We start from the raw sequence: 16,440 nt of genomic DNA, 5'->3' as shown, positions 1-16,440 counted from the left end.
AATGATTGTGGCAATTCAAGAGGATTGGAACTATCTCGCAATTGTCTTCTTGGCAATCTTGTAGAAGTTGTTTCTTGCTCTCTGGATGCAGCAACATCCTCTAAGTATAATACTATTCTTTTTAATTATTTCATACAACTCAAACACTTTAAATTTGCGCAAACAAATAAGGGTACACAAAGTATAAAAAAGACCCACAGTTGATTAAAAAGAGATGCCATATTCCAAAAATTTTACTCCTACATTTTCTACGATTGGAGGATTTTTCTCTTAAGAGAAATGCTTTTAGTAGGAATAGAATTTCTCCCACATTTTGACGATTGGGCTGAATATGTATCTTGAGAAACTCCCCAACCCCATCCCTCGTACGCCGATGAATGTACTGTTATTTGGTCTGAAGATAATTTGACGACGTCAAAGCAAAATTTTCCCGCTGATTAGCCACAATCATCAACTTCTTCCCGAAGTGCAGTCTTAAGATATCCACTGCAATGTCTACTGCGTCACGAGAAATCAATAAAGAACTTGACATTTCTAATGAAGGTTTGCATAAACCGAAAATCTATGTGGAAGTCTCCTATAACCTTCTTCATTTCTCCTCGCATCCCAAATATATCAACCAGAAGGTGAAAGCAGGAAAAATGTTATAAAAGCTCTGGCTGGCACCTCCTGGAGCAAAGATAACGACATCTGAACGTCCTTCCTTAGACACACAGCGAAGATCCTTGAAAACTACACGGAATAATGCACTCCGAATTCTCAGAAATAATTTCGCTCCACAATTTGTTAATTCTTTGCCACAATCATTTAGTTCTTTCCTAATCTCATTTTTAAATAAATAACATTCTATTGTTTTTTTTATATTTAAAATTTACTGTTCAATTTGTTAGAGTACATATAGATCAAAAAATAAATGCAATCGTTTCTATCACTGTAAGTAGCGTCTTGATTAACTCTTATATACATACATTCAGTTGTTTACCTATCAGTTTGTACACATTACAATCTTATGCTATAATAATAAAATCTTCAATAATTTTTAGAACAAAACAATTGCATATACATGTTATGTGATAATTAATGATCCTGAGGTAATGATGCTTGTTTTGTTGGGGCACAACAACCTTTTTCCTTTTATCTATTCGCCAATTTGGGACATTTTCTTAACATTGGGTGAAACTTTGAATTTGGCATCGGTACAGGCTATAATATCATCAACGGTGAGACCTTCAGCAACTTCGGTGAGTGTCAAACCAACTCCTTTCTCGACTTCGAAAACAGCCTGCAAAACAAAAAAGGGGTAATTATTATTGTGCATAGTAACTTAAGAAAATACTGGGTATTTACCTTTTCAGTAATGATTAGATCAACAACTTCCTTGCCAGTCAAGGGCAACGAACAGGTATCCTTGATTTTAGAGGTACCATTACGAGCATTATGTTCCATGGAAACAATAACTCTGCTGCCGGAGGCTACCAAATCCATGGCACCGCCCATGCCTTTAACAAGTTTGCCCTGGAAATAAGCAAAGTACAATTAGTTTTTAGATCTTATGGAAATTCACTCTTCATTCATTACGAGGATTGCTATTTATGTAATGGATATATCAATAAAAACTTATATTTATGCAATATTGGGACAAATTTATTAACGATGTAAAATGTTTGGGAAAATATAGTTGTTGTTGTTGTAGCAACAGAATACATGTCGTTTTGTCATGCATCGTCTGGTTCTGCATCTTCTACCTCCAAATTCAGGAATGCTGCAACTTCAGCGGGTTGCGTCCAAAGTGAATTCGGCGATAGGTGAATTTTTTTCCATTACATGGAAAATATAGTTACATAGCCTGTTGCCGTACTCAAAAACTGGTAGAAAATTTCAAATTTACAAGGGAAAGATTTGAATTTATTGAAGATCCCTCAGATTTAGGAATCGATTTATAATTTACTTTCTCTATTCCAGTGATAACACTGTGCAGCACTATAATCTTGAACCAATCGGGACTGACAAAATCAGAAAGCTTGTGATTGTAGCTGGGTATTGAATTATTAGCTAAGGTTTTTGTTTAAACCAGGTGTTAATTTTGTCGATTCGGCATAGACTTTAAAATAATGCGTACGCTTAACTCTTGAACTACTCGAAATACCATAGCATACCATTTTCTATGAACATACAATTGGTTCATTTTTGAGGCTTTGACTTTGTGAGACTATAACCATGTGAAATAGTCATTCAATCCAAAGTTTTGTCAATTTCGAAAGTTCTTACAAATTACAAAACAAATCATGTCACCACGCGAGTTATAAATAGCAACCCCGGTATAAAATTTATTTTTGCCTAACAACACTTACGGGGATCATCCAATTAGCCAAATCACCAGTAGCGGAAACTTCCATGGCACCCAAAATTGTCAAATCCATATGACCACCACGAATCATGGCAAAACTGTCATCGGATCCAAAGAACGATGCGCCGGGAACAACAGTTACAGTTTCCTTGCCAGCATTAATTAGATCAGGATCAACCTGGTCCTTGGTGGGGAATGGTCCCAAACCCAAAATACCATTTTCCGATTGCAACAAAACATTCATGCCCTTGGGAATATAATTGGAGGAGAGGACGGGAATACCAATGCCCAAATTGGCATGCATGCCATCACGGAATTCCATGGCCACACGTTTGGCAATACGTTCACGTACAAGTTGGGCGGGAGATGGTGTCTTAGCTGTGTCTTCAGCACTTTCTGTGATGCGGACTTTTTCAATGCGTTTTTCGTAGTTGGTGCCCTTGATGATGCGCTTTACATAAATACCGGGAATATGAATGTGATCGGGATTCAATTCACCAGCTGGAACGATCTCTTCGACCTCAGCAACTGTGATTCTGGCAGCACGACACATGGGAGCATTGAAGTTGCGTGCAGCTTTATTGAAAACTGTAATACGAAAACAAAATCATATGTTGTAAATTTGGACATAAATTCTCCCGTTATGTACTTACTCAAATTACCCATGGTATCAGCAACATGGGCCTTAACAATAGCATAATCAGCATGGAGTGCTTCTTCCATGACATATTTTCTGCCATTGAATTCCTTTACAATTCTTGGTTTGCTGGGAATTTCAATGCTACCATCCTTGGCATACTTAATGGGAGCACCGCCTTCTTGTATTAAAGTACCATAACCAGTTGCGGTGAAAAATGCAGGAATACCGGCACCAGCAGCACGGATTTTTTCTGCCAAAGTACCTTGTGGCGTTAATTCCACAGCCAATTCACCACCCAAATATTGACTAGCCAGGTCGGCATTTTCACCAACATAAGACACAATCATTTTGCCCAGTTGACGTGTTCTCAAGAGTTTGCCCAAGCCGCAGTCGTCAATGCCTAAATTGGTAGTAAATAAACAGGGTCATTTTATTAATGAAATCCAAAAATATCTTGGAAAAATGTTTAGCTATACTGACAGATGAAATTGGTCGGGTCGCTATAATCGATATGACATCATAAGCGATTCTCATTACAATTTAATTACAGAACTTTCTAATCTCATTGATATTACGAAATAGGGCGTATTTTTATTCCAATTTATATAAGGACATAAAATTCTGCAATGGCTGTTACAATTTTGAAATAAATATTTTTACACTCACTCACCTCCATTATTGGAAACAGCTGTAAGATTCTTGACTTTCATTCTGGTGATGCCATCAATAAGTTTTTCGGGAATGCCGCAAAGACCGAAACCACCAAAAAGAATTAGGGCGCCATCTTTCATATCAGCCAAAGCTTCTTCGGGTGAATCGTAAATTTTATTACTGGCTGATCTGCCACTGGTGGAGTAGCATGCCAGAAGCTGAAGAAAATTAACACATATTAATAAATAAATTTGATAGAAAATATGTTGAAAAAATCCAAACAGATATAGAAAGCACTACGGTACTACTAGAAGTAGGAGAGCAATTTTCTACAAGAATGCTTTTTTAGCAATCGTAGGATAGATAGATACCAAGTACCGGCTCTGATTGACTTTAACAAGGCAAAGCCCAGGCTTATTTTGGTCCCTCTTTCATTTCAATTGTGGACACGGAACTCCCCGCGGTGTCATCTGGTGTAGCTACTTTCATCGTCCATTGAAATTGTGAGTTGGAAAACCCCTCAAAAGCAACGAAAAAGAAAACCACACTAAAATTCTGCTATGAGATTTTAATGCAAAATCGGAAGGGGAAATATTTTTAGCCCCACCATTGGAAAATTCAGCCTTCATGAAGAAAAATCTGACAACGGCATGAGGTTGATTGACTTCGAGGCAGAAAAAAAACATGGTAGTTAACAGCACCAGATTCAAGCATCTCGATATAAACAAGGCCACCTGGATTTCGATCGAGCAACGAGAAATCAAATTGATCATGTTTTGATAGGCGGAAGGCATTCATCCAGTGTACGAATCCGGAAATTTTACGAACGTCTTAAACACCAAGCCTTGTAGAGATGAAGAAGGAAACGTGGTGATAGATACAGGCAGCGAGTTGAGCAAAACCTCATATTAATTGGAATTCGAATTAGTGGATAAATATTATGCTCTCGGATGAATTAAAGTTAAATATTAAACACTCAGATATGAACAAAATTACTGTTAGAAAGTCCAAAAATGAAAGGCTCATGTCACAGTATTGCAAAGGTACTGAGAAGCATGGAGGAGTATCGATCAATAATGGTATTGGACTGATTTTCTTTTTATGGAGTTCGAGATTTATGAAGTAATAAATCGCATTGTTTATACAAAGAATTTCTTTTCAAAACGTGTCAAAGACTGGTTGCTGGTATCAAAAATCAGGGATTTATAATAGCCAAACACAGTAATCAGATTTTTAACCTATGGGAAAAATATTTGGAGAATCATATATAGCACAAATCAAAAGAGTTTCACAGACAAACAGACATAACCTTTTTGCAAAGGTTCAGGATGCACGGAATAATATACCCAAGGATCAAATTGAGCATCTTATAAATGCATCGTAGGTGCGCTGCCGTGATCAAAAATAATGGTTATGCTGTCGATTACTAGCATAATTTACATTTTTATAAGAACAAATCAAAAAGTTGCTTTAGTTTTGATCAGGAAAAAGCACTACGGTACTACTAGAAGTAGGAGAGCAATTTTCTACAAGAATGCTTTTTTAGCAATCGTAGGGGATGATAGATACCAAGTACCGGCTCTGATTGACTTTAACAAGGCAAAGCCCAGGCTTATCTTGGTCCCTCTTTCATTTCAATTGTGGACACGGAACTCCCCGCGGTGTCATCTGGTGTAGCTACTTTCATCGTCCATTGAAATTGTGAGTTGGAAAACCCCTCAAAAGCAACGAAAAAGAAAACCACACTAAAATTCTGCTATGAGATTTTAATGCAAAATCGGAAGGGGAAATATTTTTAGCCCCACCATTGGAAAATTCAGCCTTCATGAAGAAAAATCTGACAACGGCATGAGGTTGATTGACTTCGAGGCAGAAAAAAAACATGGTAGTTAACAGCACCAGATTCAAGCATCTCGATATAAACAAGGCCACCTGGATTTCGATCGAGCAACGAGAAATCAAATTGATCATGTTTTGATAGGCGGAAGGCATTCATCCAGTGTACGAATCCGGAAATTTTACGAACGTCTTAAACACCAAGCCTTGTAGAGATGAAGAAGGAAACGTGGTGATAGATACAGGCAGCGAGTTGAGCAAAACCTCATATTAATTGGAATTCGAATTAGTGGATAAATATTATGCTCTCGGATGAATTAAAGTTAAATATTAAACACTCAGATATGAACAAAATTACTGTTAGAAAGTCCAAAAATGAAAGGCTCATGTCACAGTATTGCAAAGGTACTGAGAAGCATGGAGGAGTATCGATCAATAATGGTATTGGACTGATTTTCTTTTTATGGAGTTCGAGATTTATGAAGTAATAAATCGCATTGTTTATACAAAGAATTTCTTTTCAAAACGTGTCAAAGACTGGTTGCTGGTATCAAAAATCAGGGATTTATAATAGCCAAACACAGTAATCAGATCTTTAACCTATGGGAAAAATATTTGGAGAATCATATATAGCACAAATCAAAAGAGTTTCACAGACAAACAGACATAACCTTTTTGCAAAGGTTCAGGATGCACGGAATAATATACCCAAGGATCAAAATGAGCATCTTAAAAATGCATCGTAGGTGCGCTGCCGTGATCAAAAATAATGGTTATGGTGTCGATTACTAGCATAATTTACATTTTTATAAGAACAAATCAAAAAGTTGCTTTAGTTTTGATCAGGAAAAAATTGGGTCAAACTAGTTTTGAGTTTATATTTTTTTACATTTATTTCAAGTTAAAAAAACGTTAAAGGTTATTTATTCAGTTCGCAAATTTCAGTTGTTTTAGTTTTGGCCACCAGTGTATACCAAAACCATGACAAACAAATTGATAGATAGTTCCTCTTTTGTGTTCAAAAATTTAGTCGAAATTACTTATCAAAAAATTTTCCATACGAGTTTATCTATAGTTGTTGATATGCCGTTTAATACAAAAAAAAAACGCTCAATTTATGTTATCTTTCACAGACTATTTTTTTTTTCATAATATAATCAAGTTTTATGATCATTAATTTAATCTCACGCACCCAGTGGCTATATCTGTTATTAGAAGACAAAAATCAAATGCATTATTGTGTCAAGTAGAAGATTTGTGTTTTGTTGTGCGTTTGTACAAATATACCTTATCTAAAACGTGTAAGTGAAGTAAATTGATTTTTTTGTGTTTTTTTATTCGACATTTATCATGGCCAAGAGAAGAATTGCCGACATTTAACTAAAACTCAGCTACCGAGACATAGGTTATTTTAACAATATCCAGATAATAGATAATACCAATTGAGACTTATCAAATTGCACAACACTTGAAATGATTTAGAACTAATATCAATTGATATCCCGAGAAAATTAATAACCACGTGTAAAAATATATATATATATATATATATATATAATATATTGGCTAGAGGGATTTGTATTGAATTTACCAATAGGAGATAAATCCATGAAATTATTGATCCGTAATATAGTACTTTAGACTCCTGGATATTATATAAAGAGATTTTACATATACATTTACATACATAACATATGGTGAAATTTCATGTATATTTTTCTCATTGACACCAGTCCTCTAGAACGGAGCCTTGTGAGAGGTATGAGTTACAAATAAAAAACAGTAAGGAAAGTTGAAAAGTCGGACATACAAGATTTGCTAATAAGTACAAAATACTGTAGATAGCACATACATAGCTTCTTTGGAGGATCATTGAAATGGAATAGGGTAAAATTAAATGTGTGATATACACAGATATTTGAAACAATGAAAAAACCATAAACATTACATTCTAATATCTATGAAAAACTGTATGTCAATACACTCCACTATAGGTAATTTGGACAGTTTTTTGGGCAAAATGTCATTTTTTCAATTTTGGAAAATAAAATCTTTTTTGAAGACATTAAAAAGAATACATGTCAAATTTTATGTATCTGTAAGATTTTTTGCGTAAAAGTATCTTAAAAGCGGTGAAAATCGTTGCCAAACTCTAAACTTTGAAAATAAAATTAAAGAAATAAAAACAATTTAAGAAATTAAGGCGTATTTTAAAACGTTTAAAACCGCTAAATACAAATCATAAACACACAAAGTGAACATGGAGAGTATTGGCGGTGGTGTGTGTTGTTTATTTTAAATATATAATGTTTGTTAATACGTTTGTGTAGCGATTCAAAATTTACATAGTTGACTATAATGAAAGAAATGTGTCTATTTTTTACACATACAGTGAGTGTAATAAGTATTTTGCCTCAATATAAATTTGACAAAATTCTAATATATACGCCTAAAGCCAGCATACTAAAGATGTAAAATGAATTATGTATGATGGGATATGTTTGTGGACATATTTAGATCTTATTTCTGCAAGAATCGCTGCGAAAGACCTATTGGTCTCGAAGATATCGGCCAAAATCTCTACCAAACCAAAAATGATTATCTCAAAAAAGTATTTTGCTTTTTATTATTATTTTTCAAAAAAATATTTATATAACACACGCTTTGTCTTTTTATAGTTTCCATTGCGGGTAACCACGTACTAAAAGCGATTTGGCGACGATTCCAATAAACCACGGCATTTTTACGCGAATATTTTCTCACACTTACGTTCAATACATTCTCCAGCAAATTTTTCGTTTAATATATGGTAATTTCTCGTCCTAATCTCAAAATGAGAGTATTAGATATGGTCGTCGCGGCTTCAAAACATCCCAAATAACTTTAGAATAATAAAAAGGAGGTTTTGCAAAATATATCGCGAGGACAGGACCCTAAAAACTATTTAAAACTAAAATCCGACAAATAAATTATTAAAAAATATATCGCGAAACCCCTTTTTTCAGACTTTGAAAACTTTATGGTCCATTAATATTGATCTAGGAACCAATATATGCGATGAAAATAGCAATAAGAAGGTGGGATTCTAAGATATGAACGGTTTTGTGGCAATAGAAATACATCAAATTTCAAAAATAAATAGATCGACCAGTTTATTCACTGATGCATTTTATTCGCAACTGATGGTGTTAAACGGATGTAAAATATTGACTGCGTATTTGTCACCAGCTACCACAGTTTTTTAAAACGCAATAGTATTTGACGAAGAATGATGTTTTCTCCCAACTTCATGTACTGTTTGTAGTTTCTGTTGTTTTAGAACTGTTCATTTCTTTGAATCTGACCACCTTATTGTTATTTTCATCGCATATATTGGTTCCTAAATCAATATTAATGAACCATAAAGTTTTCAAAGTCCGAAAAATTAGGTTTCGCGATATTTTGTTTAATAATTTGTTTGTCGGATCTTGGTTTTAATAGTTTTTAAGGTCCTGTCCTCGCGATTTATTTTGCAAAACCTCCTTTTTATTATTCTAAAGTTATTTTGGATGTTTTGAAGCCGCGACAACCATATCTAATACTCTCATTTTGAGATTAGGACGAGAAATTACCATATATTAAATGAAAAATTGCTGGAGAATGTATTGAACTTAAATGTGAGAAAATATTCGCGTAAAAATGCCGTGGTTTATTGGAATCGTCGCCAAATCGCTTTTAGTATGTGGTTACCCGCAATGGTAACTATAAAAAGACAAAACGTGTGTTATATAATGATTTTTTCAAAAATTATAATAAAAAGCAAAATACTTTTTTGTGATAATCATTTTTGGGTTTGTATAGATTTTGGCCGATATCTTCGTGACCAATAGGTCTTTCGCAGTGATTCTTGCAGAAATAAGATCTAAATATGTCCACAAACATATCCCATCATACATAATTCATTTTACATCTTTAGTATGCTGGCTTTAGGCGTATATATTAGAATTTTGTCAAATTTATATTGAGGCAAAATACTTATTACACTCACTGTATGTAAGTCATTTTAGATAGACTTTTACTAAAATGTTTATATTTGTCTGATCTATTGACAAATGAAAGCCTTCTAAATTGATTCCAATAGGTCTCAAATTGAGATTTTTTGCGTTTTTCAAGATATATCAGTTTATTGTAGGGAACTTCAATTGCCAAAATACATCAAATTGAAATAGGAAATTAGGTTATTTTACATGCATTTTTTAAGATGCAGCTAAATGACATAGGAAAATAGAACTTTTTCGCGAAAAACGAATATACACGAATTTTGATTACAACATAAATAAAATGACTCTTAAACCGCAAATAGGTTGTCGAAGGAAAGATTATGAGAAAAAATCTAAATAGTGGAGAACAGGAAATGGCGGGCTTGAGTTCCCCTTAGAATACAAACTATCAAAAATTTACTTTTTTCAGGATTGATTAAAAATAAAAAGTGACATATGAAAAAATCTTGTTCAGTATATCCAGTGTTTACTATAATCATGTTCGACTGTAGTAAGCATGGTTTTATCTCACTTTTACATATTAATGTCCTTAATGAGTATAAATGGGTACTGTATTAATCGTTATTAATGCATTGTAATAATTATTACTTTATAAATCTAATCGCGGGTCGAATTTTTTTTTAACTTTCTGCCCTAATCGTTTTCAACGGTTGGTGGTGTATAAAACAACTAATGAAAATATCTGAGAAAGAATTAGCTTTGTTCGTTATATGTGTAGTTGCTTATAACCGTTGTTCGTTATATCCGGGTTTTACTGTGGAAATCTGCGTTTTCTCTATCTTGTACATATGCATCATTTAAAAAGTCAAAAAATCGTTTAAAACGGCTGTTATTAATTATTGCCCCAAAAACAGGGCAAATTACCTATAGTGCACTCAGACGAAAATATATAGGGGTTATATATTTACATCTGAATATTTTTTACGAAATCCAATACGCATTGTTATAGACCCCTATCGAAAAAATAAAATTACTTGGTACACCATTTAGATGAAATCGGATGGAAATATATATGGGAGATATATCTAAACCTGAACAAATTTCAATCCAATACTATCTGCAATATTTCATGAAAAGCGAACAAACAGAAGCTCCTCGCTGCACGATTTGCATGAAATTGGACAAAAATGTATATGGTAGCTATATTTAAATCCTAACCGAATTCAACAAAATTTCACCGGCATCAAACTGGACTTAATTCAGTATGCTGGGCAAAATTTTTTCTCAAGGACACATATATGGGGAATTTGGTGCACCATTTATATAAAATCGACGAAACTATATATGGGAGCTATATCCAAATATAATCCGATTTCAGCAAAATTTCACGGACATTAAACTGGACTTTATTCACTATACTGTAAAAAATGTTGTTCCCTTCGGACAAATTTTGAGAATTTGGTGCACCATTTACATAAAAATAAAATTACAATGAAACTTAAAACACTCTACCCTAGTCTGAATTGCATACGTTATGTAAAATTTCGTCTCAATCGGACAAAATTTACATAAAATCGGACGAAGGGAGCTACATCTAAATCCGAACCGATTTCAACACATACATCTATATGGACCTAATTCAGTACCCGGTGCAAAATTTTGTCTCAATCGGACAAATATTGGCAGTATGGTTCCTTTTATATAAAATGGGACGCTACATCTAAATCTGAACCGATTGGAAGCTACATCTAAATCTGAACCGATTTTTTCCAATTTCAATAGGGTTGGTTTGGGCCAATCAAGTGACCTGTGTCAAATTTTATAAAAATCAGATCAAAAATGCGACCTGTAATTTGCTCACAAAATACATGGACGGATAGACGGACATGCAGACAGTGATTCTATGCATATTCTCAAAAGGAACCATGGGTTCCCTCGATTCCCTTTGCCTGTTACAAACGTATGTACAAAGACATAGGCAGTGTGGCGAAGGGCATAAAATCTTGTTCTTAAATATAGAAACTAAACACGTAAAAAAATTGTCAGTCGGTGTTGCGGAGGAGGTATTCGGAGTTATACGCAGGTTTTATTATTAAAAATGTTGACCATTTGTGTGGGAGGTACCAGAAGGAGTGGATCAATGGGCCCCATCTTCAAACTTGATCTATTATTGGTTATGATAATAGGTAGTGCAATGTTTGTTTCAAATCGAGAATTCCATTCGCCTGATATTGGATTAATAAATATGAAAAAATTTAGACCATTTGTGTGGGAGGTACCAGAAGAAATGAATCAATGGATCCCATATTCAAACATGATCTGGGCTTGGTAGAGATAATAGATAGTGCAAAATTTGGTTCAAGTCGGACTTTCCTTTCTCTTGATATTGGATTCATAAATATTGACAATTTTGACCCTCTGTGTGGGAGGTACCACAAGGAGTGGACCAATGGGTACCATCTTCCTACTTGATCTAGGCATGGTAAAGGTAATAGGTTGTACAAAGTTTCGTTAAAACCCGTTCGCAAGATATTCTAAAATTAATTTTGAGCACAATTTTGACCATTTTGACCATCATGGGGTCTAAACCCAATATTTCGATGAGGCACATTTTCACCGTATCAAAGTGTATATACCCTCATTAGCCATAATCGAAATTTTGAGGCAAATTATTAGGTTCCCAGTGCACTCCAAAAGCTCCTTTATTAAAAATAGTTTTTTGTATTCGAGTATTTGACAGAAAGCTATGTAACATTTTTTAACAAAAAATAAGTAGATTAGACACTTCAGATAAAAAAAAAAATCAATTAAAAATTTCGGTAGACTTTTCGTAAAAAATCATGAAAAATTAATAATATTTATATCATTAAATTATATTGTAAAAAAAACAATAAATTCTTATCAATCAATCAAAGTAGCCAACATCATAGTTGCTGCAACAAAAATAATTTTTTTTCTTATTGTCTTCAAAATAATTCTATAATTATCATTATGCCATTTATAGTTGTTGTTGTTGTTGTTGTAGCAGTTTATATGAATTGTATGTTTTCTGTTATGTTTCCTCCAGTTCTGTCTCCAGATTCAGAAATGCAGCTACCTCCACTGGCTGTAACCACAGATCTTCCGGAGTGAGGTGAGTAGGTTTGGCTGGGCAATTGAAGAAGTGCAGTGTGGTATGAGAGCCTGTACCACATGCTGGGCAGACATCCTGCACCATATGTTCCTATCATATGTTTGTTAGCCATTTATAGTAGTTATCTGCGGTTATCCATGGGATTATAATTTTCTTGGTCAAATTTTTTAAATCTTCCTCATGGTGAAGTACAGTAGCGTGCATTGTAATAGCAGTTATTATTACAATTTTGGTGTTCTTGATTTATAAACAAAAGAATTTTAATTTTTTCACTTATTTATTAGTTGATTTGTTCTCTTTAAATTGAATTATAAACCACTTTGGTCTCGTCAAACTTTAAAATGTTACGCCACTTAAACAGAGGCCAATCTGGGTGCTCTTTAGCAAATTTTAATCATTTGAGGGTATGTATTTTTTTAAGTAATGGTACTTTTCTGGGAGATCTAGCATACAAATTGTGATGCAGCAAGAGTCTCCTGATTGTACATGCATGAACTTCAAGGTTACATTTTTGTTTTAAATTCCGTAGCAGATGATTTGGGATCATCTCGGACAGTTCTCAAGATTCTTTTTTCATCAAATTCGACCACGCGTTTCTGGTTTGGGAGACCATTTTATGGCGTTAGAGATCATTTTCGCAGAACAGCCAACCACATCTTTTATAAATTTGTAAGTTTTTCCTTCAGAAATCAATTTTTGAATGAGTTCTCGTTTTTCATTTGTACAATGTTTTACGCGGCCAATCTTTCCAAAACGTTTTAACATAAAGTACACATATTTGGATTTTTTTAAAATTATTATAAATCAAAAATATTCTGATCACAAGAACAAAAAATTTGAATATTAATGCGATTTTACATGTTTTCTTACTCCACTGCTATTATTATGCAAGCGAACATAAGAGAAAGGCAAACAAAAAACAACGGTAAAATTTTTCAGATTATTTAAAAAATTATAGCGCATATATTAAGAAGCAGTACTGAACTGCTATTAATTTGAACCTAACCGCATAACTCTTAACGTTTTTAGTAGATGTCGTTTACTTTTAAACGTATTCAATTACCTCTACAACAAATATTATGTGTTGTTTATCTCTTCAAATAAATGGGTTTATTCTTTATTGTCATCGCAGACTGCTTACTTATTATATAACATAACAAATAATTTGATAGATATATTCCTAACAACATTATTCATAATGGGATTATCTCTATTATATACACACATATATATTTGTGTAGGTATATAAATAATCATTAATTGATTGACTCGATGTCGTCAAAAATCAAACAGTTTCAAATTTGTAATGGAAATTTTTACTATGTTAATAATGTGTACTAAAGCAGGTGGACATTTTTTTACTTTGTTGTTTAGATGTACCTATTTGTTTAATATTCATCAACGTTTGCCATAATCTCACCTCAATTTCTGCTCACCGGCAAAAAATATTGTTTATTTTTGCATGCACACGTGGTAATGAGAACAATTTATACTATTTTTTATTAATCTTGCATTTACTGAAAATTATTGTTGTTTTTCGTGTTGAATAATGTTAATTCAACACAACAACAAACTAGATAAAAATAACAAAACATATGATATTTGCAAAAACAAACAGAACAGGTTTCTAATCTATTCCAAAAGACTAGAAAAAAATGCAAATTTATTAAAGAAATAAAATATAAAAATATACGAGAAAAAACAAATGAGGACATTTTACATACTAGTTGAACAACAAAGCATATTCCGAATCTATCATGTGCTTACTAGCATTATCTATTTGTTGCGTTAGATTTCCATCAATAATAAATACATATGTATGTACCTACATATTAGTTAGTATATTATGATATAATACATAACAGTTCCGTATTTGCGAATCTTAGTAATCTGGACATCTCTTGGGATCGGTGTAAAAATAACAATTGAAATCATTACACCTTATAACTGAAGAGACATTACAATATAATCTAAATAAAATGGAATATTTTCCAGTCACCAAAAAAAATTATATTTTGTTGTTGTAATTAATTCCATGGTCCTTTCAGTTTTCTATACCCATGTGTGATGTGTCTATTTCACTTGTCGCACATTTCCACCCTTCTATGGTTCGACATTTTCCAAAATAATTTGTGTGCTATGTATCTTCATATCATCTATCTATATCTGTTGTTCCACGCACGATTTTCCAGTTTTTTTTTTACTTACCTTAAGGGCAATATTCTTATTGCAGATACTGTTGGCAAGCAACATACGTCTTGCTTGTTGCACTAACATTTTGTTGTTGTTGTTGTTTTTAGATTAACTTTAATAGGGCAAAAACGGCACTGCAATACAACAAAAAAAATGTTAATTAGTAACAACGACTTTTAATGATCACTTAATTTTGGCTAAACACTTGATTACCTCCTCCAACTCTAGAAAATGCTAAGCAACAATCGTATGATCCACAACTGAATAAAATCGGCTCGAACATATGAAAAAATATGAAGGCTCCATTGAGTATTCTCTCATAAAAGCTTTTAATGAAAAGCTATAATAACAGCTGTTCACTATTGGGGGCAATAGCAAAAACCCATCTGCAGTTAAAAGCGTTCCAATACAAAATTAGAATATATGTTTAACGCGACCTTGCCATACTGGATTTTTCTTTATTTAAAAAAATGTAGAAGTATGTATTTCTGTACTTCCGGAGATATGGGTTTCTAAAATTCCGATTGGACACATTTAAGGGCTAAGCAGAATGGGCGCGTTGTGTTATTTTACGCGTCACATAAAGTGCGTTATTCACCTGACATACGATTGTCAAATGTTATGTTTATTCACCGCCTTCGTATCATCCCACCCCATTTCCTTTTTTTATTCCGATAGGATTTCATTTCTTTTATTGTAACAGCAAGAATGTTGCTCCATGCAATTCATTAATTGTTCTTAGAACATCGTGAGTTATTTTTAGTTTTTTTTTTATTTGAGTTTTTGCCGGAGTTTTTTTAATATTGCCCGAATAATTGCAGAGTGCAATTGACGAAATTTTTTGTACACCAAAATGTTAACGTACAAATGTCAAAAACCAGGGTTTAAAATACAGCATCAAAAATATCATCATTAGCTTTACACAGCTACTGCAAAAAAATATTGACATTATGACTAAATCAGCAAGGGGCTAGCTTTTTTAGTTCGTAGCATCCATGCTAACAACGTATTTCAAATGCGAACTTTTTTTGTTATGACTAATCGGCAGTAAGACTACATGTTCATACTTCATTGTCGAGAATAATCAGACGTGGGTTGTTTTTATGTTTGTGTATTGCCAACGCAGAAATTAGAAAAAATGTATTTCATTTTCTAAGCACTCTTCTTTTTAGGGGACAATCATCTATTTTAACTGGCTGTCATCTATAAAATTTATGTCCTCTTTATGTCATCTATTTCTATAATCTATCATCATTGTCATCTATATTTTTAAAACCTTGATCAGTATTTATTTTTGTAAACAAATATATAAATAAATTTTCTGAAATGACAGTGAAATATTTACAAAATGTATCCGAATCTTAGCAGGAAAAACTATAGAACTGTACTCCCACATTATTGGTTTTTCAGAATTTTTAGACACATTTCTAACCGCATCATCTATTACTTTATATTTGGAGTTATAATCGAGTACCAAATTTCCACAAAAAAATATTTGGTATCTGCAGGATTTTTGGACACGTTTTGAAACCGAATATAAAGATCCCAATTGGGCCGATCGTATTTAAAGACTTTTTAAGTCGTTTTAGATATTATTTATATTAAAAATATATATTTTTCTTTTTGTCATATATTTTTTTTATTTTCAAAATCTGGTCGC

The 16,440-nt window shown here is 33.2% G+C and overlaps 1 protein-coding gene across 1 annotated transcript; it reads right to left on the bottom strand.

Moving 5' to 3' along the window:
* Positions 1–1,138: 1,138 nt before the first annotated feature.
* Positions 1,139–14,886, bottom strand: LOC133338553 (succinyl-CoA:3-ketoacid-coenzyme A transferase, mitochondrial). Its single transcript, XM_061546723.1, has 6 exons — positions 14,796–14,886; positions 3,658–3,856; positions 3,001–3,387; positions 2,352–2,935; positions 1,348–1,515; positions 1,139–1,282 (listed from the first exon to the last, which is right to left on the bottom strand). The coding sequence occupies exons 1-6, from the start codon at positions 14,862–14,864 to the stop codon at positions 1,139–1,141; spliced, it is 1,551 nt and encodes a 516-aa protein (XP_061402707.1). The 5' UTR covers positions 14,865–14,886.
* Positions 14,887–16,440: the final 1,554 nt, after the last annotated feature.

This window comes from Musca vetustissima, unplaced genomic scaffold (genome assembly GCF_032173495.1).
Source record: "Musca vetustissima isolate MV318-11 ecotype Yass unplaced genomic scaffold, APGP_CSIRO_Mvet_v1 utg2004, whole genome shotgun sequence".
NCBI classification, from domain to species: Eukaryota; Metazoa; Arthropoda; class Insecta; order Diptera; family Muscidae; genus Musca; species Musca vetustissima.
This window is presented reverse-complemented; position numbering and strand designations above follow the sequence as displayed.